Genomic DNA, 20,757 nt, shown 5'->3' with positions numbered 1-20,757 from the left:
CAAACTTCAACTGATGTCACTTCACTGTGTACACGTTCACATGGGAATCAATAAAGACACAAGAGACGACGACACTTTAATTTACACTTTCAGATGGAGATCAAACGTATGTATTTCAACTGTTGTTTTCTGTCACATATATATCTTGGGTTATTTCATGATGTGTAGCTGATGATGCACCTGTGATTGTAAAACAATAAAATCTGAAAAAAAGGATTTAATAATAATTAATTATTAAATTGTTGTGTATAAGTGTGTAAATGTTGGTGAATAGCTGTTATATTCCTTCACAGAGCAGTAAAAAATAATATTTGTAATACTTACCTATACAAAACTGTTCGGTTGGTAAAAAACTAAATAATAACAATATTTAAATGCTTGTTTTAAAAAATACTAATTTTATCCTAAAACAGGTGAACTCATAAATTCACAATATCAATTTAAGAAACAAAAAAAATTCCAGGACCTGAAGTTCCCTGTCAAAGGCAGTGTCAGGTAAGATGTGATGCGCTTCAGTGCTTTTTCCTGTCTAAAACCTTTTCATGGCTCAGTTATGATAAACTCAGTTTATATTTAAGACAGGGGTCGGTCTATGTGGTTGACAGCAAAATAAAAGAGTCTCACTCATAAGAGTTCCATTCAAATGAGTTTGCGCATGATGCACTTAAAGATGTGTCTTCTTCCTTCCCAACAAGCTCTCTACGAACTGTGAAAAGAGGAAGTTAGCGGTTACCATCATGTCAATGAGCAAGTATATTCACAAGAAGAGCTTTTGAACTTAAGTGACCTCATAATATTTATGTACACATATTTTAAGATTATGAATGTAGTAAGCTTTAAAATGTACATTATAGCATTCGAAAGTTTGGTTGTGGTCGAAAGTAAAAATTTTATTAAACAACTGTGCTGCTTAATATTTTTATGGAAACCATGATACATTTTTTTCAGAATTCTTTCTTGAATTCTTTGAAAGTTCAAAAGAATAGCATTTATTAAAATAAATAAATAAATTAGTATTTTGAAAAACAATTATTATATTTTGCTATAAAAAGGCTAAATAATATATGCATATATATATATATATATATATATATATATATATATATAATCTAAATACATAAATAATATAAATTAAATAATAAATATATAATATAAATGGAATAAAAATATAATTAATTAAATATAATATAAATAAATAAATTAAAAATTACTAAATTATATATATATAGTCCAACTTTTTCATTAACGTATTGAGATTTCTGTGGAAATGTGTTTAATTTTCATGAAGGTCATGTCACAATGCAAAAAAACCTCTTGATTGTCCTAAAAACATACTTCATTTCCTTGTTCTTGAAAGCTTTTGTGAGATTCACCCATTAAGTGAAACAGGAGATTTACGGTTTGTTAAATGGACTAAACATAGTCGTGCGTCATTGAAACATTTGTAATTTGCGTCCATGTGAACAGAGAACTCAAATTTCTCCAAAGCGTAGAACAATATTCCATGAGTCTGTTAAACTGGAAAGATCTGAGGAGAATAACCAGCAAACACAGTCGCTTAGGCAACTAGAAATCAAAAGCAATGCTAAACTGACACCGGCAAAGAAATTGCCTACATTGTGAAAATAATTGCCATTTTTTTGTTTGTTGTTACCATTTTAAATTTTTAATAGCAATCAAGTTATGTCTACAATCAACCATAAATCTGCTCAGATAGATGTACTGTGATGGGCACACAATGTCCTCACAAGTTGATCATTGGTTGAGATCTAAGGTAGTCATTATTTTATAGTCCGGAACAAACACACTGTGTTGACTAAAGGGGTGTATCTGTCACACATCCTGGTGTCAACGCTCACAATCACATGACTGAAATTTTGATCTATGTCAGCATTAATATGAAGTTCAGGTTTGCGTTCATACATGTGTAAAGATGCAAATGGACTTCTTCAGAGAAGAAGGGAAATTGACAAATCTAAAAAGGACCACACGATCCACGTAATATATTCTGAGTCTTCTGAATGCGTTGAAGCTTTGGTGAATAATAGCATGAAATTTAAGTCATAATGTTGGATATATGCATCAATATATATTCCAGCAGCTAAACAGCTCTTTCATCACTGCAGTGTTTAGTGCAAAGGAGGAAAAGAGAGAGAGAGAGAAGAAGTGAACGAGTGGAAAATTTGGACATGCATGGCAGGATCTCACAGTTGTTCTTGATTAATGCATTAACATGTGGCCTGGAGGTGTGTTTGGCTGCTGGGACCATCTACATCCCACCTATGCTGCTGGAGGCAGGGGTGGAGGAACGCTTCATGACCATGGTACTGGGTAAGTGACTCAAAAAGAGGTTATTGTCATTGTCAAAGTTGTTTTTGGAGGCAGAGTGGTAAGCTAACAACATTCTCAGAACTTTGCTAACGTTCTGGCAAGGTTGTCTTAGGATTCATCCAGCAATGTTAATAGAACATTTATTATAGAGTTATCAGGTCTTTAAAGGTAGCCTACATGCAACTTTATTATTGTTCAAAATTAACCAAATTTACAACTATGAGGAACATACATCATCAATAATTTTTCCAAAACATGTTTTTGTCTTACTGTATGGTAAGCCTATTAAGCATTTAGATTTTATTCGCGATGATTTTCGCGGGAAATTGCATACATACGCTATACGTCACTCGCCCATGCTCGTTCTTGTTAATGGAACTTTTTGTTAATGTTACCAAAACGTTTTTAAAACATATTTTTGTTAGCTGGTTAGTTTAGTGTTGTAGTCGTTAAAGATCTGGACTGGCAACCACAAAGACTGGAGATTTTGGAACTCCATTCGCTTGAATGGGATGAATCCCATGAGGAATTATCATCATGAGATTCAATTCTTAGCAGTTTTCGCTTGTGGAAATTATCGATCTTCTTTTTGTGATAATGCATGCGTTCTTACCATGTCAGGAATATAAAAAAATAAAATGTCTTAAATTAAGTTAACAGGTTTAGGTTTCTTTGAATTTGTAACGTTACTTACATTAGGTACATATCGGACATGTCACCCATCAACCTTCCAGTCAGAAGCTCTTTTTTCAGCGGCGGCGCGTACGTTTATGGAGGACCAGGAGTGCCACTTAAAAATAAAATGAAGATTCAATATATCAATTTAATAATCCAAACATAAAAATTGATATAAATAAATCACTTTTAAATGGACAAATTAATAGACATTTTTAAAGTTGTTTATTTAATTCGTGTTTTTAAATGTATTGCAATAAAACCATAAAACAATAAATAAATAAAAACATTTTAAATGTATAAATAAATAGACACATTTAAAATTGTTTATTTAATTAATGTTTTTAAACGTAGATTAATAAAGCAATAAAAAGTACTTTAATAAATCATTTTAAAGGCACATGTTAAATCGCTTTTTTTAAAGCATTTGGCAAACCATTTCTCTATCTATTTGCCAAATGCTTTTCTTTGTCGGTTTGCCAAATGCTTTTCTTTATCCATTTGTCAATCGAGTTAAAAAATGGCATTGGACAGTACACACGTGGGAGCAACCAATCACCTTTCGCCTGTCTCCCACTTGTAAATGTAACACGCACTGTCATTGGACAGTTAGAGAGACCATACGTCATTAGCGGGAGTTTGAAGACGGGTTCGAGGCGAGCGACGCAAAAATAGCAGGTGAATCTGAATGTGTTTTCAGAGGGATTGCGGATGATTTGTTGTCTTTAGCTGATTTCTGCGGAAGAAATTCTCCTTTCGATTATCATTTTATATATCGAAGAGTTTCACAGTTGAGGGAAGACGTTGCAAACGCAGCGGATAATTGTGGTTGTACAATAAATGGAAGGATTTGGGTTATGTTTGATGAGGCAGCCGTCACGCTATTGTACTTCCAAGCATTCTTGAACAACACCAGTCGTTGGATGTACCAGCAGAAGAGACGGCAAGATGTATCGTGTGTCGCTAAGGACAGTCTGACGAAAACTTGCACATGATGGTTTGAGGTATGTAAAAGAAAATGTTGTATAATTTTTTCCTGAAAGAATGGCCTCCCATTGTCCCGTGCCAAGCCACCAGCGTTTGATCAAATTTTTTCAAGATTTTGATATCTACTTGGCGGCTTTTTCTTACCATTCAAAATGGTCTGGGTGGCTATTAAAACAATTTTTTGTGGTATGACAAACTCAGAACATTTTGACTTTACAGGGACTTTAAAGCACTCACATACAATCGAATTTTCCACCTTCACGTAACCAACTCAACTGTAGTAACTTAACGTTAAATATCCAGCCTAATGTTTAGTTAAGACATGCTGAAACACATAAGGATCATAAGATTGTCATAAGATTGACCGCTGTAGTTAAAACTAGCGAGCAGGCCGTTCAAGGCACGGGACGATGGGAGGCCATTCTTTCAGGAAAAAATTATACAACATTTTCTTTTACATACCTCAAACCATCATGTGCAAGTTTTCGTCAGACTGTCCTTAGCGACACACGATACATCTTGCCGTCTCTTCTGCTGGTACATCCAACGACTGGTGTTGTTCAAGAATGCTTGGAAGTACAATAGCGTGACGGCTGCCTCATCAAACATAACCCAAATCCTTCCATTTATTGTACAACAACAATTATCCGCTGCGTTTGCAACGTCTTCCCTCAACTGTGAAACTCTTCGATATATAAAATGATAATCGAAAGGAGAATTTCTTCCGCAGAAATCAGCTAAAGACAACAAATCATCCGCAATCCCTCTGAAAACACATTCAGATTCACCTGCTATTTTTGCGTCGCTCGCCTCGAACCCGTCTTCAAACTCCCGCTAATGACGTATGGTCTCTCTAACTGTCCAATGACAGTGCGTGTTACATTTACAAGTGGGAGACAGGCGAAAGGTGATTGGTTGCTCCCACGTGTGTACTGTCCAATGCCATTTTTTAACTCGATTGACAAATGGATAAAGAAAAGCATTTGGCAAACCGACAAAGAAAAGAATTTGGCAAATAGATAGAGAAATGGTTTGCCAAATGCTTTAAAAAAAGCGATTTAACATGTGCCTTTAAAATGATTTATTAAAGTACTTTTTATTGTTTTATTAATCTACGTTTAAAAACATTAATTAAATAAACAATTTTAAATGTGTCTATTTATTTATACATTTAAAATGTTTTTTTATTTATTGTTTTATGGTTTTATTGCAATACATTTAAAAACACAAATTAAATAAACAACTTTAAAAATGTCTATTAATTTGTCCATTTAAAAGTGATTTATTTATATCAATTTTTATGTTTGGATTATTAAATTGATATATTGAATCTTCATTTTATTTTTAAGTGGCACTCCTGGTCCTCCATATACGTTGACGTAAAAACAAATTTATAATTCCATTCACAAACAAATTACTCTAATGAGCCGGTTCTTTTATCGAATTGTTTAAATATACGAAAAAGCTCAGTAGTCACTGGTTTGACTGATGATTTTTACTTTACTGACTGAATTAAAATGAACCGAATCTGCTAGACCGATGAACATCACATGTGTTTATTTTAGAGAAGTGTTCATTGCGTCAGCGTTGACTTCCAACAATGTAGGCTATATATAAAATAGTTTCAGTTGATTCACTTACTGAACCGCAAATACCACATCAATGCTTCACTTCTACATCAGGGGGTTACAAACGTTTTAATGCCTAGGAAAGCCTTTATATCCTCAAATGTAAAGTCAGTGTATGTGCACAAATGCGTGAAAATAATGTAAGGGTGAACATTTTGAGATATGCCATGTGCTCAATATTTAAATAAAATTAGGCCTAATATAGCCAAGTTATCATTGTAAAACAGCAGCACATAATATCAAACATTAGCTGGAAACATTTTCAATTTAATTAAATTTTTTTATATACTAGTTTTTACAGTTATACATTTAACATAGCAAGAATGTATAGGATGAATTCAGGGTGTTTCGGACACTTTTGCCGTTGAGATGACTTGGAAAAAGTGCCCCAATCAATCTGAATTCACCCATACACATTTAATTAATTTAGCAGACACTCATATCCCAAGTGAATTGACATTTGATGTACTAAACAATGTTATTCCCTGATGTTTTATTATTTTATGTTTTATTTCAGCTGTGGGACCTGTGCTGGGTTTGATCGCTGTCCCTCTCATTGGTTCAGCGAGTGATAGCTTGAGAAGTAAATATGGCCGCCGGCGCCCCTTCATATGGGTATTGTGCATGGGCGTCCTGCTCGGACTCTTGATCATCCCTCAGACGTCCACCCATGTTACCCTGCTCACAAAACAACAGCAGCATTGGCTGAAGGTCCCGCTGCTGGTCCTGGCTATTTGTTTGGTGGAATTCTGTGGTCAGGCCTGCTTCACCCCTTTGGAGGCCTTGGTTTCTGACCTCTACCCTGGAGAGGAGGAGAGTCGTAAGGCGTTCTCCATCTTCTCCCTGATGCTCAGTCTGGGCGGATGCATTGGCTACCTCCTGCCTGCGGTCGACTGGACCACTTCAGACACTGTGGTCTACATTGGTGGACAAGAGGCCTTCATCTATGCTGTGTTGACCTTCATCTTTCTCAGCTGTTTGATGGGTACGACCTTCATCTCCGAGGAGCCGACAGTACGAGAAAGGCTGGGGGAAGTTGAGGTGTCCAAAAAGTCTGAAATCCTGAAGACTTGCTGCTGCAAATGTGTGGTGTTTCCCAGATTTCTGCTTTTACGAAGGACGTTCTCTAGTGTCTTTTCTGTGGTTCCCCAACTCTACTCGCTGTGCAGCCGCATGCCAAAAGTCATAGCAAGGCTGTTCGTCGCTGAGTTGTTCAGCTGGATGGCACTCATGTCCTTTATGCTCTTCTACGCAGACTTTGTCGGAGAAGGATTGTATAACGGGGTGCCCAGTGAAGAGCCAGGCTCCTCAGGAAGGACAGCCTATGATGAAGGTACATATACGTATATACAGTTTTATATATGTAGTTTTACTATTGCTATAAATGTTTTAATATTATTTATATGTTTAATAATATGTATATGTATAATAATGTATAAGCATGCAATTTAGAGGCTTGGGGTCAATAAGATTTTATTTTTTGAAGTAAAAATTAGTACTTTTATTTAATAAATTGATCAGTGGCAGTGATAACATTAGTTATTATTAACATTAATTGTTAATGTTACAAAAGATGTCTCTGTTCTTTTATATGTTCTATTCATGAAACATTCCTGAAAAAAATGCATCATGGTTTAAGCAAAAATATTAAGCAGCACAACTGTTTTCAACATAATAATAAGAAATGTTTCATGAGCAGCAAATCAGCATATTAGAATGATTTCTGAAGGATCATGTGACACTGAAGACTGGAGTAATGATGCTAAAAATTCAGCTTTGCGTCACAGGAATAAATATATTAATATAGAATACAGTTATTTTTAATTGTAATAATACTTCACAATATTACTGTTTTTACTGGAGAGAGAGATTTCTTTCATGAATATATATATTAAAAAAATCTTACTGACCACAAACATTTGAACGGTGTTTACGGTGTATACGTGTGTATATATAATACAAGTATTTTTGTGTGGTTCTCTGTCACAGGTGTGCGAATGGCCAGTCTGGGTCTTTTCCTACAATGTGTGACCTCTGTGATCTTCTCTTTGGCTATGGAGCGTATGGTGTTGTGTATAGGAATTAGGAAGCTGTATCTGAGCAGTGTGGTTCTGCTGGCTGTGAGTACAGCGATTATGACCGTATCCCACAATATTACACTAGTCACCATCATGGCCGCAGCTACAGGATACACTTTCTGCATCCTGCAGATTCTGCCGTACACGCTCATATGCCTATACCACTCCAATGCACAGGTAAGGGATCCAAACAAAGCATTGTGCAAAAATGCAAAGAGTTTTTATCCTAACCAAATGGATTTCTCAATTTCCAGGTGTTTTTCTCCAACGACAGGCGGATCAGATCGGCTGAGATACAGCAGAAAAGATCCAATGGAGCCTCTTATCCGATACCCTTCCAGAGCCATATCAAAAGTTCACAATCAATTGATCTGTCTGTCACCATGGACCCTCGTCCTGCACAACCCTCAGCCTTCAGAGGTATGGGTACAGACATCGCCTTGTTGGACAGTGCATACCTGCTGTCTCAGGTCCTGTCGTCCCTCTTCATGGGCTCCATCGTGCAGCTCTCCAGTGTGACCGCATACATGGCCTGTGCGTCTCTGCTCAGTGTTGTGGCTGTGTATTTCTCCAGTAAGATCATCTTCGAGAAGGCGGATACTGATGCAAGTAGATGATTGAGATGTTCCCTAGAGCAGGGACTCTGGTTAGTGACAAAAACCATAAAGGCTAGCTGGTTTCGTTTAATGTTTTTGGAAAGACGATATGCAGTTAAAACGGAATAAAGTGAAAAATAGATACTATTAATGGTACACTATCGCTGCGTCCCAAATCGAATACTTCCCTACTATGCGAAAAACAGTATGCCGACAGAGTAGTATGTCATATTTAAAAAACAGCAGACTAAAAAGTACGCGGATGACCTACTATTTCCGATGAGATTCTGAAGGGTGCATTCAGTGGACACTTTACTATCCCATGAGGCAACGGGAGAGGATTTATGAACGGCAGTGAAGCGACGCAACTGAGGAAAAGACAAAAACACGTTTTGAAAGAAGGATTGATGCTGTATTGACTCTTCTTCTTAATTTTCTTCATTTTGAACAAAAAAAAGTTACATAGTGGTAAACAATATGGTCATACATTTTAAAGGGTCTTTTTTGAGCATTAAATGCTATAAATTATAATTTATATATTGTAATTAATAGGTTACAATTTATTTGATGGAAATTTTGTTGTCTAACCTGTGGATTACAAAATTATATTTGCAGTATTGAACTATGTTACGTATTAAGGAGAGCACTTACACAAGAAAATATGCTTTATATATGTATATTTATATATGTATGTTTTAAAGAGAAAAATCAGGCTTTGAACCTTGTGACACAACCCTGTACCTGTAGAAGAAGTGATGTTTACCGATTTGGTGCAGAGATTATTCATCATCTTAAGAGAAGAATAAGAGGAGATGTGATGGTTATTCTTTTTATTAGGTGTTCAAGCACGAAGTGCTGAAAACCTATTGTAATTGTACTGATTTTTATTATTATTATTATTATTATTATTATTATTATTATTATTTTCCCCTAAAACGCATCGTGCAGCCCAAACCGTAAGCGCTGGAGCTCTGAAACTTTGTCAGATGGTAGTACAAAAATCGAGGAGAGGTTCAGAGAGTATGACCCCGATTGGCCTATAGGTGGCGCTACAGTAATCAATTGCGCGTAACTGCTCATAACTCCTAAACCGTAAGGCGTAGACTCAAGTGTCTTATATCATTGGAAAGCTGGACTCTTAACTTAAAAAACGTATATCTCCGATTTCATTTCCGCCATGATAGATTTTCCGCCATTTTGAATTTTGTTAAAAAACGACTTTTGCGAACTAGTCCCTGGTTTTTTGCCCGATCGGAACCAAACCAGTGTAGAAATGTTCTCTGGAGTCTGAATATCAATAATCATTGAAAAAAAGTTGAATTTTCGATTTTCGGTTGCTAGGGGGCGCAAAATGAACGTTGTGGGAGGAGCCTATTTTACTAAAATGGCTATAACTCAAGAAGTAAATGAGATATCTTCACCAAACTTGACACACATGTGTATGAGGACAGTCCAGGGTCACAGTAAAAAAACCGCGTCGATCTAACACTAGGTGGCGCTATAACATTAAAAAAACATAAAAGGGGGTGTGGCCAACTGACCGTTAGTCCGATTGACCTGAAAATTGGTATGCAGTGTCTTGGTCCAAGGCCCCATGTATGTGTAAAAGGATATTGGCGTATCTCAAAAAACATGGCCGCCATCGGCCAATGAAGTTTGAGCACCTGTGAGACGAGGTTAACGGAGGCCAATCGGAACGAAACTCTATGGGCATGTTCGACTCATGGCCCAAGAGGTCTGTAAGAGTTTTGAAAGAAATCGGCCACTAGTTGGCGCTAACGAGTTTTACGGCTCTGTAATCACGTGGTGTTGCACACATCCCCACAATATGCACATCATTTGATAGATCTCCTTATGATGAACAACTTTGCCTCTAGAACCATTGCTGTCAATCAAACCGTTCATTAAATATTCACGAATATGTTAAAAACCTACTTTTGCGAACTAGTCCCTGGTTTTTTGCCCGATCGGAATCAGACCAGTCTAGGACAATTCTCTGGACTCTCTAGATCAATAATTATTGAAAAAAAGTTGAACTTTTTTATTTTTCTTATGGTATTAAAGGGTTATTTAGAAAAGGGGCGTGACAAAATGCACCCAAAAGCCTATAAATCATAAATAAAAACTCAGAACTTCACAAAAATTGATGAGCATATGTGTCATACCATGGTGAAGAAGCATGCAACGTTTCATGGAGATCGGACAATAGGTGGCGCTATAACTGTTGAAAAGCTTTAAACCCATGTATTTCCTATGGTAAATTGCCTGTATTGGCTGTAAATGGTCTTTTCCATCTATGATCGTATAATTTTCATATCTTAATGTTTAAAACCAGTGCAGTACAATTATCTGGACTCTCTAGATCAATAATTATCAGAAAAGGTATAATTACTTCATTTGGATGGCTATAATAGAGTGTAAATCGGATGGCTATAACAGCTATAACAGCTTGGATGGCTATAACAGCCAATAAGTGGTATTTTACTGCCCCCTGCTGTCATTTCATCATACTACTCTCTAATATTTTTATATAAAATTGATATTTAGACTTTATTAAATCATTATTTTAACATTTACAATCACATTTTGTCAAAATTCATCTATCGCTTTGTACTCTCTAGAAGAATAATTATAGGAAAATGTATAACTTCTTCATTTGGATGACTATAATAGGGTCACTTCAATATGTAGCCTTGACCGAAAGCCAATATCTTTTCAATAAATGCTCATAGCTTCTTAAAAAAAGGTCAAGAAAAGCTATAACAGCTTGAAAAAGGCTAACAGCCAATAAGTGGTATTTTACTGCCCCTGCTGTTTAAAAAAAGTCATTTTGTCACACTACTCAACTATAATTAATATTTAGACTTTATAAATTCACTAATTTAACATTTACAATAACATTTAGTCAAAAATCGTCTATTGAAGTGACAATTGAGTCACATTGGCTCCTGAAGTTCCAAATGTCTCTATCTACATCAGAATGAGCGTGTGTAGATTAAATGATATGAAAAACATGGCCTATTGTATAAGTAGGCTGTAATAGCACTGTTGTCCACTAGATGGAGCAGCAGCATTAGACATTTTTTTTTATCTTTTTTTATCAGCTTTCAGCATTGGCTAACAAACAAATGCTTAAAGCATTTTCTTTAATTAGTTTTATATTATTACATTGCAAAGAAATATGTGAAATGCTCATATACCATTAAAACAGATTTTCACAATAACATATCCCAAAAGTGTGTGTGTGTGTGTGTGTGTGTGTGTGTGTGTGTGTGTGTGTGTGTGTGTGTGTGTGTGTGTGTGTGTGTGTGTGTGTGTGTGTGTGTGTGTGTGTAAGCATGCATTATGGAGTTAACATGAAAAAAATGGTTTGCTTCACTGGAGAATACTGGAGAAACAAAGTAGTTGAAAATGAAAGTGAGCCAATAAGTGGTCTTCTACTGCCCTCTGCTGGCCACTCTTCTTATTAATTGTCTTTTTTTGTATATAGACACTATAAAATCACTTAAATAACAATTACTATTATAACACATTCATATTTTGTCAGAGTTTATCACTTCAATTGTTCTTATGCTTCATATAATTGCTATCAACGTGGTAAATCATGGTAAATAACGCCAGAAACATGGTAAATCATAGTAAAAAAGGTAAATCATGCTAGAATCCTGGTAAATTATTCTAGAATGTGCTATATCATGGTAAATCATCATATAACATGGTATATCAAGGTAAACTATGGAAAATCATGTAAGATTCATGGTAAATCATACTGGAACATGGTAAATCATGAAAAATCACACTGAAATGTAGTATATCATGGTAAATCATGCTTGCTACATAAAACTTAATGTCTTTTGATGCTTTTGTGCTTAACGGCCTTAAAGGCCTTAACTGCTTGAACACCGCTAAATGCTGCTTGCAGCTTTAATTATTATTATTATTGTGCTTAATTAATTGGAGAAAAAAGCTGAGTGTTGTGTATTTCTCCAGTAAGATCATCTTTGAGAAGACAGATATTGGTCATACTTTGGTCTTCTTTGAGCATTAAATGATATAAATGATCATTTATATTTAATAATTAATAGTTTACAATTCATATGGCAACACTTTTGCAATCTTGCACAATGTTATACTAATTAAAGGGAGCAATTAAGTAACAATGAATTATTAAGATAGTTGATATGGGTGTATTGAACGGCAGAAAAGTAATGCTGAATGTGTTATTTAAAATGAGGATGAGTGAGTTTCAGGCTTTGAAACAGGCACAACCTGTAAAAGAAGTGATGTTTACATATTTGGTCCAAAGATTTATATCTTCAGAGAAGGATAAGTCTGAAGTTTTGCTGGTTCTTCTTTTATTATTATTATTTTTATTGTGCTTATTTAATTGGAGGGATAAAAAGTCTCCAGTGCTTGTCTCAATGATTTATTTTATTTAATAACACTATAGTTGCCAGATAGATAGATCTATTGCATTTCATTTGTAACAAAGAGTTTATTTTTTATGTACATTTGTATTATTTGTTTTGGTTCTAAGATATAATGTTGATTTCTCTTAATATAGCAACTCTATCTAAAAGAAAACAAACAAAAAAAAGAGTTCAAATGTAATCTGTTTATTCTTCATGCTCTTTATGGGTGGCATCAGTCTGTTCTTTATTATCAGCTACTGCCATCTAGTGTCCAGCAGCTGTTTTCATTTAGGTAAAACAGTTACTCCATCATCTCATTTTATCCTTGGTGTTTTCCTCTTTTAGTTCTTTGCAACTATGCTCAAATAAAAATTCTGATGGCTGCAGTGTTTCCTTTTGACTATCTTTGAAAATAAATAAACAAAATTGTATTTTTTTGAAAAAAACAACAACTTTTTTTGTATTTGTATTATTCTTTGACAAAAATAAATATTAATAAATAATAAATATAATCTTACAGCATAATATTTAATCTGTATCTTTATCCCAGTCTTGTTAACTTTTAACAATAAAATGAAAATTATTTTAAGTTATTTTTAATTATATAATTTAGTGTTTGCGTTTTCTTGAATTTTTTTTTGAATGTTACATTAAAAAAATTAACAAACGACCTTTGTTGATTATAATTATGGATGCATTTTAAGTAGATATAAAGCATGGTTATATTTATTTGTATGTCCCTGGAACATAATTATGGTTTGAACGGGTTAAAAGTTTTGCTTGAAAATGATGCATGCGATACATGTATTTAAATGTGAAGAAATACATTGAGTTTTTTTTCTGTTGCTTTCGTTTGGCTGTTTTTCCAACTCTTATAAATAATTCATGAGTTATTTTACTCTAACCAATGACGTACCTCGTTTTGGAGCGAGCCTCCGTCACGCAACCAATCAAAAGCCAGGAATCGGATCCGTGCCCTCGAATGCATTGCGATGCGTGTCATGTGACAGGACTCTGCGAGAAATGCCAACATGGAACCGTGGCAAGGACGATGTTCTTCCCAACAATAACACTGAAAGAGACATCTGGATTCACCCTATGTCATACATCCACAATCCGGATATTTCAATCCATATTTACACAAGGTAAGGAGACATAAATATATCGATTTCCGTTCGATAAAGCAAATCGAAGTGTATTTTTTAACAGAGGGTCAGATTCGATCTAAATGACCCCACTTTGTTGAACTTGACACCTGTTTCTGGGAATGTTGTGGCCGTGTTGTCCAAAAGCTGCGGTTTTCCTCGGCTGTGTGTTGGGAGCATGTGTGCAGGCCTGTTTTCCTGCCCTGTTGACGCACTTTAGTGAAACACATGTCTAGTGCCTCGTGTGTGTGCTGTTGTTCAGCATTGGTGCAGTTTTAATGCAAGTTTGATTATGTAGTTTTTCTTTTACTGAGTTAAGTGTGCATTGTGACTTATGTTGTGATGGTGATTTGTGTTGTGTTGTGTTGTGATGGTGTTTTTACTGGCCCCTCCTCTTTCTACTCGGTGCTTTGATCTCTGAACGCATGGTTATAATGAGCATGGGTGCATGTAAATATTGGCCCGTAATAGTATTCGGACACTTATGCATTTTCATTGCATCAGATACAAATTATGCAGAAATTAACTTAAATGAGACATTTTGTAACTAGCTTGCCATAAGCGGATGCTTATTTGATGTATGAATTAAGTTAACAACAAGAAAATGTGCAAATATATATATATATATATATATATATATATATATTGTTTTATTATTATTATTTTTGTGAAATATATTGCTTGTAAAGTGTGCTTGTGCCCACCCGTCTTGGAAAATAAATGCAATTTGTTTTGATATTTTGTTATCTAATGCAAAGACATTAATCATGGGCGAGTCTTGTCACAAAACCTGTCAGGAACATATATTTACTAAGAATTAACGTTTATTTAACCAGGCAAGTCACTTAAGACTATTTTCAACAACAGCCTGGAATATACAGTATGTCATATTTCACCCCATATATATATATATATATATATATATATATATATATATATATATATATATATATATATATAAAATGTATTATTTAAATTAAATATAATGGATCGTAATTATATAATTGACCATATATAGTGCTGGTCAAATGCTTGGAAAAATTAATGTTTTTGAAAGAAGTTTCTTATGCTTATCAAGCCCGTATTTATTTGATCAAAAAATAAAGAAAAAAACGCAATTTTGACCCAAAAAATACAGAAAAAACAGCAATATTTTGAAATATTATTACGATTTAAAATAATGGTAATTATTTCAAAATATAATTTATTTCTGTGATCGAAAGCTGAATTTTCAGCATCATTACTCCAGTCTTCAGTGTCACATGATCCTTCACAAATCATTCTAGTATTCTGATTTGATACTCAGTTATTATCAATGTTGGAGACAGTTTTGCTGCTTACATTTTTTTTTATGACCTGTGGTACTTGTATAAGTGTCCAAATACTTGAGTGCGCCACTGTACATTATCCTCATTATTTAATTTCTAACTTTCTTTTTTTGATGCAGTGTCTACAAACCGTGGCAATATCTTCAGCTTTCCTCTGATCCGCACACCAACAAATGGTCTCCATAAGTGACAAAGCGGTGGCCACTGCTAATGAATTGTTTGCGGACCACGGTTTGGCCACCTTGCCTTTCTTCGCGGCGGGCAGCAGTGAGAGCAGTGAGAGGGGCAGCTCCATCTCGTGCTCCAGTCCCGAAGCGGAAGATGCTGGAGCTCGACTCAGCTACAGCCCAGGCGAGGAAGACGAGGATGAAGGCCCGCTACAGAACTTTTTAGACTCCACTGCGGAGTTTTTGACCCAGACGTCCAGGCTGCCTGATTTCATACAGCAACTGCCCAGCACCTTCTCTCCGACCCTGGAGGACATTGAGGAATTCTTGATGGAGAAGATGGAGCTGGTGAGCGATGCTCCTCTGAGTCCGGAGGAAATGTCTAAGGGCGATGAGCCTCCCATCCAGCCGTCTTCCCCCAGTGACGCAGAGCCGAAATCCAATACGACGTCACCGGCCCCTGCCACTCAGAGTGTTAACGCCACGGCTAGTGCTGCGCCGGTGCTTGTTGGTGCTCCATTTGTGCTTCAGTTGCAACCTCTCCAGCTAAGCCACACCCTCCAACAGCCAGACAACCAATCGGGCGTGGCTAACGGGCTCAGAGTGGCCCACCTGGTGCTCGGTGTCCAAGGGGCACAGAACATTACCCTTCTTTCACCACAGGTGCCCTCAGCAACTTTCCTCCCCATCATGGGTGAGGCCATCAATCAAGACCAAAAGTATGTGAAGATCGCTCCCCTGCCCATCACCGTCAGGGCGGTCGGAATAGCGGGTGCAGGCCTGGTCAAAGCCATCACACAACGTTCATCCAGGTCTTCCACGGAAACCTTGCGGGTACATAAATGCTCTCACCCGGGGTGTGAGAAGATGTACACTAAGAGCAGCCACCTGAAGGCTCATTTCCGCAGACACACAGGGGAGAAGCCCTACCTGTGCAGCTGGCCAGACTGTGGGTGGAGGTAAGTGTTGAAACCTTGAAACATTCACACATTCAAAAGATCCAGTCAAAATTGATCCTATTTGCTTCCTTAATGCACGTTTTTGGTCTTAGAGATTCGTTGGCCCACAAACACTTATGTCTGCATATTCTTTCTTAAAAGCTTGCTCCCATCACTGAAACAAGTTTTCTTTTTGGCTGATGTCATCTAGGCCCTAGAGGCTATCAGTTAATGTTTGTGCCATGGCATCAGTGCCATTCAAAAGTTTGGGATTGGCATGGGTTTTTTGTCGTCTTTTTCTTTTTCTTTTTACATGTTTATGAAAGAAGTCACTTATGCTCACAAATGCTGCATTTATTTGATCAAAAATTCGGTAATAACTAATATTGTGAAGTATTATTACAATAGCCGTTTTCTATTATTTTATAGTTATATATTGAATATATTTTATTAATTTTCAGCAGTCATTACTTTAGTCTTCAGTGTCACATTATCCTTCAGAAATAATTCTAATATGTTGATTTGATTTTTATTTTATTTAAATTATTATTATTATTAGTATCAATGCCAAAAACAGTTGTGATGCTTAATATTTTTTGTGGAAAGTTGAAATCAATAAAAAAAATCAGGATTCCATGATAAATAGAAAGTTTAAAAGAGCAGCATTAATTTGAAATACAAATCTTTTGCAGGGTGTTAAATGTCTTTACTGTCACTATTGATCAATTTAATGCATTTCTAATGAATAGAAATATTAATAATAATAAAAAAATTACAGACCCCAAACTTTTGAACCGTAGATTAAAAACATGAAAATAAATGTCATTGAAATTTATTTATTTATCAAAACATTTATTTAGAATATTTATAAAATAATACATATTTATTTATTGAAATTTTTGTAGCTATATTCAAAATATTTGATTGCCTTGAAATATCTGTTTGCGAGTGCAATCCATAAAAGGAATTTTCTAAATCTGTTTGAAAGTTAACGAGTAAGCCATCGAGATTCATTGGTGGGCTAATGCAGGAACCTTGAACATAAGGTTGAGATCTGATTAACATCAAAACCTGTAATGGGGCCTTGAATTGAGCTGACGTGTATGTCCTGCTGTGTTTTATGCTTTAAAGGTTCTCTCGCTCCGATGAGCTGTCCCGCCATCGGCGGTCTCACTCGGGAGTCAAGCCTTACGAGTGCACAATGTGCGACAAAAAGTTCGCCCGGAGCGACCACCTATCCAAACACACCAAGGTGCACCGGGGTCCTCGTGCCGGCAGACTGGTCAGGGCGAACGTCTGAGCCCGGGATAAAACTGGAGTGTGATTCCTGGAGTCTGAGAGGGAAAGCTATGATATCTAAACGGGCTAACAAGCTGTAACCCTCCGCCTTCATTTTTCTCTCCTTTTCCTCCCCCACTTTTTTATCGTTTATCCAGATGTTTGTGTTTCTTGGTGCTACAGTCAGCTAACTTGAAACTCAGGGATGTGATTGTTAAGCTCAAAGCATATTTCTGGCTTTTTGGTGGGTTAAAGTAAAGCTCACAGTCGATTTCGTCGCGTTTCGTCCGTTGTTGGTGTAGAGATACAGGTTGAGCTGCAACAGATTATGAGATCTGTTTTTATTGCCTTTAAACCGAGGTTGCAGGAAATCTGGAGGTCTAAAGGACAATAATTTGAGGAAACTCGTTTCCTGTACATTTTGTGAAGATTGTGTTATAGATCTAACCAGGTGAAAATATTAAAGGAATACAGTATTTTGGTAGGCTGTAGCACATTAACCGAAGCCAGAATACTGCTGAATTTCCCTTCCTATGAAATTTAAGACGATATGCACTATGATTTAGGCTATAATATTATGCATTATCAAATATGGCCTTTGTCAGGGTGAATCTCAAGAAAAAGTCAAGAAATGCAATATTTTACCTGGAAAAAAAGGAGAAAAAGGAAATGACGTTTTTGTGACGTGGTTTTATGAGAGTTAAATATATTTAACCCTCAAAATTCTCAGTTGTCATGCGAAAACTTCTCATTTTCAAAACTGTAATGCCCAAAACATGTCATTATCATATTGTGAAGAAAAAAAAAATCTCATTCGTATTACTCCATTGCTAAAGAAATCGATTTAAATTGTAGTGTACAGTACAAAATGGTAGTTTTAGTTGTTGAAATTAATTTATACAGACTTCTATTATCAAAACAAACGAGAAATGATAATAACTGTAATGCGAATTAGATTTTTCATTCGTAATGGAAACGAAATGTTGTTTTAAATGTAATGGGAATATCGGGTGGAAATGCACTTAACTGAAAATAACACCGCAATGCAAAACAATCTTACAATAAGCTTCATTTTATTTTATTTTATTTGACATTTCTTCACGAGATTCACCTTATTGAAGTACTCTGATGGAGTACAGCTTTTCTAAATACATTTTTATGATTCGGTCCGATGGCGTTATTTGTGGCACGTCACAGTGTTTTAAAACTAGTTATCTTCTGTCAAATCAATTAATTAAGTTTGTGTTTATATAATATATATGTGTGTGTGTATATATATATATCTATATCTATATATACACACACACACAGACATGTCATGCGCACACACACACACACATACACATATACACACATTATATAAGCAGAAACTTTTATGTTAGATGCGATTAATCGATTTGACAGCACTATTTATAACATGTTTAACTTTGGACTTTTTTCCGTATCGAATGTTTAGTCCCCACCCCTTGCGCAAACCCAATCGTGGAATTTTCTCAGCCCAATCACATCCCTGCGCCAGCTGAAAGGTATTTATGCATCAAGTTGCTTTCCACGTTTTTTTCTCGTGCCTCATCTCTCTCAGTCTGTTGAGAGCGTATGCCAAAACCGTGGATAACATCACTACATGTATGGAACGAACTTATGTACTGTAAAACATATATAAGCTAGAAACAATTTTCTCTTCGATCTGTAATCACTCAAAGAAAATTGTTTCCTTTATGTCGTCGTAATGTGCTTTGCATTAGATCAATGCATTTTTTTCTACTTAGTGCCGTCACGGTTGATAAGCTACAGTAAATCGCTGAGGACAGTTGTTACTGTTCATAAAAACTGGCAGCTGATTGCTTCCTGTCGAAATGAAGCTATCTGGACATCATTTTTCTGATATGTCGTTGAACGGGCTACTCTAGCGTCCATGGGACTGTGTTTGAGTTTCTTTCCTGAGAAGGTTCACGCTAATCTCCCACATGGAGTGAATTTGCTTGACATCGTCTTGCCTTTGTACATCTGGTCTTAACTACTTTATGCATTTTTCCCCCCGCTCTACAGTACTTAGTAGCTCATGTAGGCTTTCACGATGCTCTACATACTTAGTATCTGGACTTATCAATACTCTAAAGTTTGTAGCAGTTTCTGAACGATCATGTAGGTACATCCTTTTTAATATCGCTCAAAGAGCATCCTGATTTACAGTGTTTCGATTAGTACTATCATGTACTTCCTGTTTTAAGATAGGCTTTTTTTCTTGTTCTCTTCTCTTTTTTTTGAAGGGAGATGTCTGTTTTTATGGGAATTCTAACTTTATATTCCTTTGCAAGGGCTCATCCTTGATTTTTCTGCCACCACCTTCATCCCAATAAAAGTGTTAAATTATTTCCTATACCTATAACATCATGTTAATGCATTAAAGGCTCGTTCACACCAAGGACGATAACTATAGCGATAACGATAAATATAGTTCTAAAAATTGTTCTAAATATTAAAGAATAGCAGAGTCCACAGCACAACTATAACGATAACAGTACAGAGGAACTATATCATTGGAATCACTTTCAGATTTTTTTTTTTTTGATGATGAACGATAAAAACATTGACAGCCAATCAGAATCCATCCTGCTTTAAAAAGATTGAGCAAAAACAAAACTGCAGTGTGCTCTTATAATAAATAAGTGACGATATTGTCCGCTGTGTTGGAATTTATTGTTAGTTATTTTTATAGTTCCTGGTGTGAACGGATCTTGACTGTTTTCATTTACACAGACCATCCAACTATAGCTGCTCTTATACCTTATAGCTGGTCAGATTTAGGTTATATTTTTGAATAACAGAAAAATGCTATTTTCCTATGTAAGAAAATAAAGTAAACAACAAAACAAAAGACAACCTTTTGGAAAAGCTGTGATATGTCACCTTTAAGGTTTAGATACATCTCGGCTATTTAAAGGAAAGTTCTGGGTTAAATACAAGTTTAAATCACGCTGGTTTGACTTGTCTCTTGATTTGTAAAATAAAGCAAAAATTGCATTTACTGCAATTAATAAACTTACAATGGAAGTCTATGGGGTGATCCATTGTACCTGGTTGCAATGCAAACTACACACTGCTAAAATACACAGTTTTAAAAGTATAGCCACAGTACTTAAATGATATACATAATTGTAGTGATAAAATCAATGCAGTTTGTGCAGATGTCA

At 35.7% G+C, this 20,757-nt stretch overlaps 2 protein-coding genes across 2 annotated transcripts; both read left to right on the top strand.

Annotated features, from left to right (window-relative positions):
• The first annotated feature begins 12 nt into the window (after nt 1-12).
• Nucleotides 13-8,752, top strand: slc45a3 (solute carrier family 45 member 3). The gene is made up of 6 exons (XM_077204028.1): nt 13-106; nt 414-495; nt 2,127-2,331; nt 6,139-6,954; nt 7,611-7,876; nt 7,954-8,752. The coding sequence occupies exons 3-6, from the start codon at nt 2,190-2,192 to the stop codon at nt 8,314-8,316; spliced, it is 1,587 nt and encodes a 528-aa protein (XP_077060143.1). The 5' UTR covers nt 13-106; nt 414-495; nt 2,127-2,189; the 3' UTR covers nt 8,317-8,752.
• Nucleotides 8,753-13,687: 4,935 nt separating this feature from the next.
• On the top strand, nt 13,688-20,441 carry LOC143711896 (Krueppel-like factor 15). The gene is made up of 3 exons (XM_077204026.1): nt 13,688-13,852; nt 15,300-16,306; nt 17,417-20,441. Exons 2-3 carry the CDS (start codon nt 15,354-15,356, stop codon nt 17,583-17,585), a joined length of 1,122 nt encoding a protein of 373 aa, XP_077060141.1. The 5' UTR covers nt 13,688-13,852; nt 15,300-15,353; the 3' UTR covers nt 17,586-20,441.
• Nucleotides 20,442-20,757: the final 316 nt, after the last annotated feature.

Source organism: Siphateles boraxobius, unplaced genomic scaffold, assembly GCF_051911475.1.
Source record: "Siphateles boraxobius isolate OS27281-9 unplaced genomic scaffold, OSU_SipBor_1 5, whole genome shotgun sequence".
Classification (NCBI taxonomy): Eukaryota; Metazoa; Chordata; class Actinopteri; order Cypriniformes; family Leuciscidae; genus Siphateles; species Siphateles boraxobius.
The sequence above is the reverse complement of the archived record's forward strand: the minus strand, read 5'-3'. Positions and strand labels throughout refer to the sequence as shown.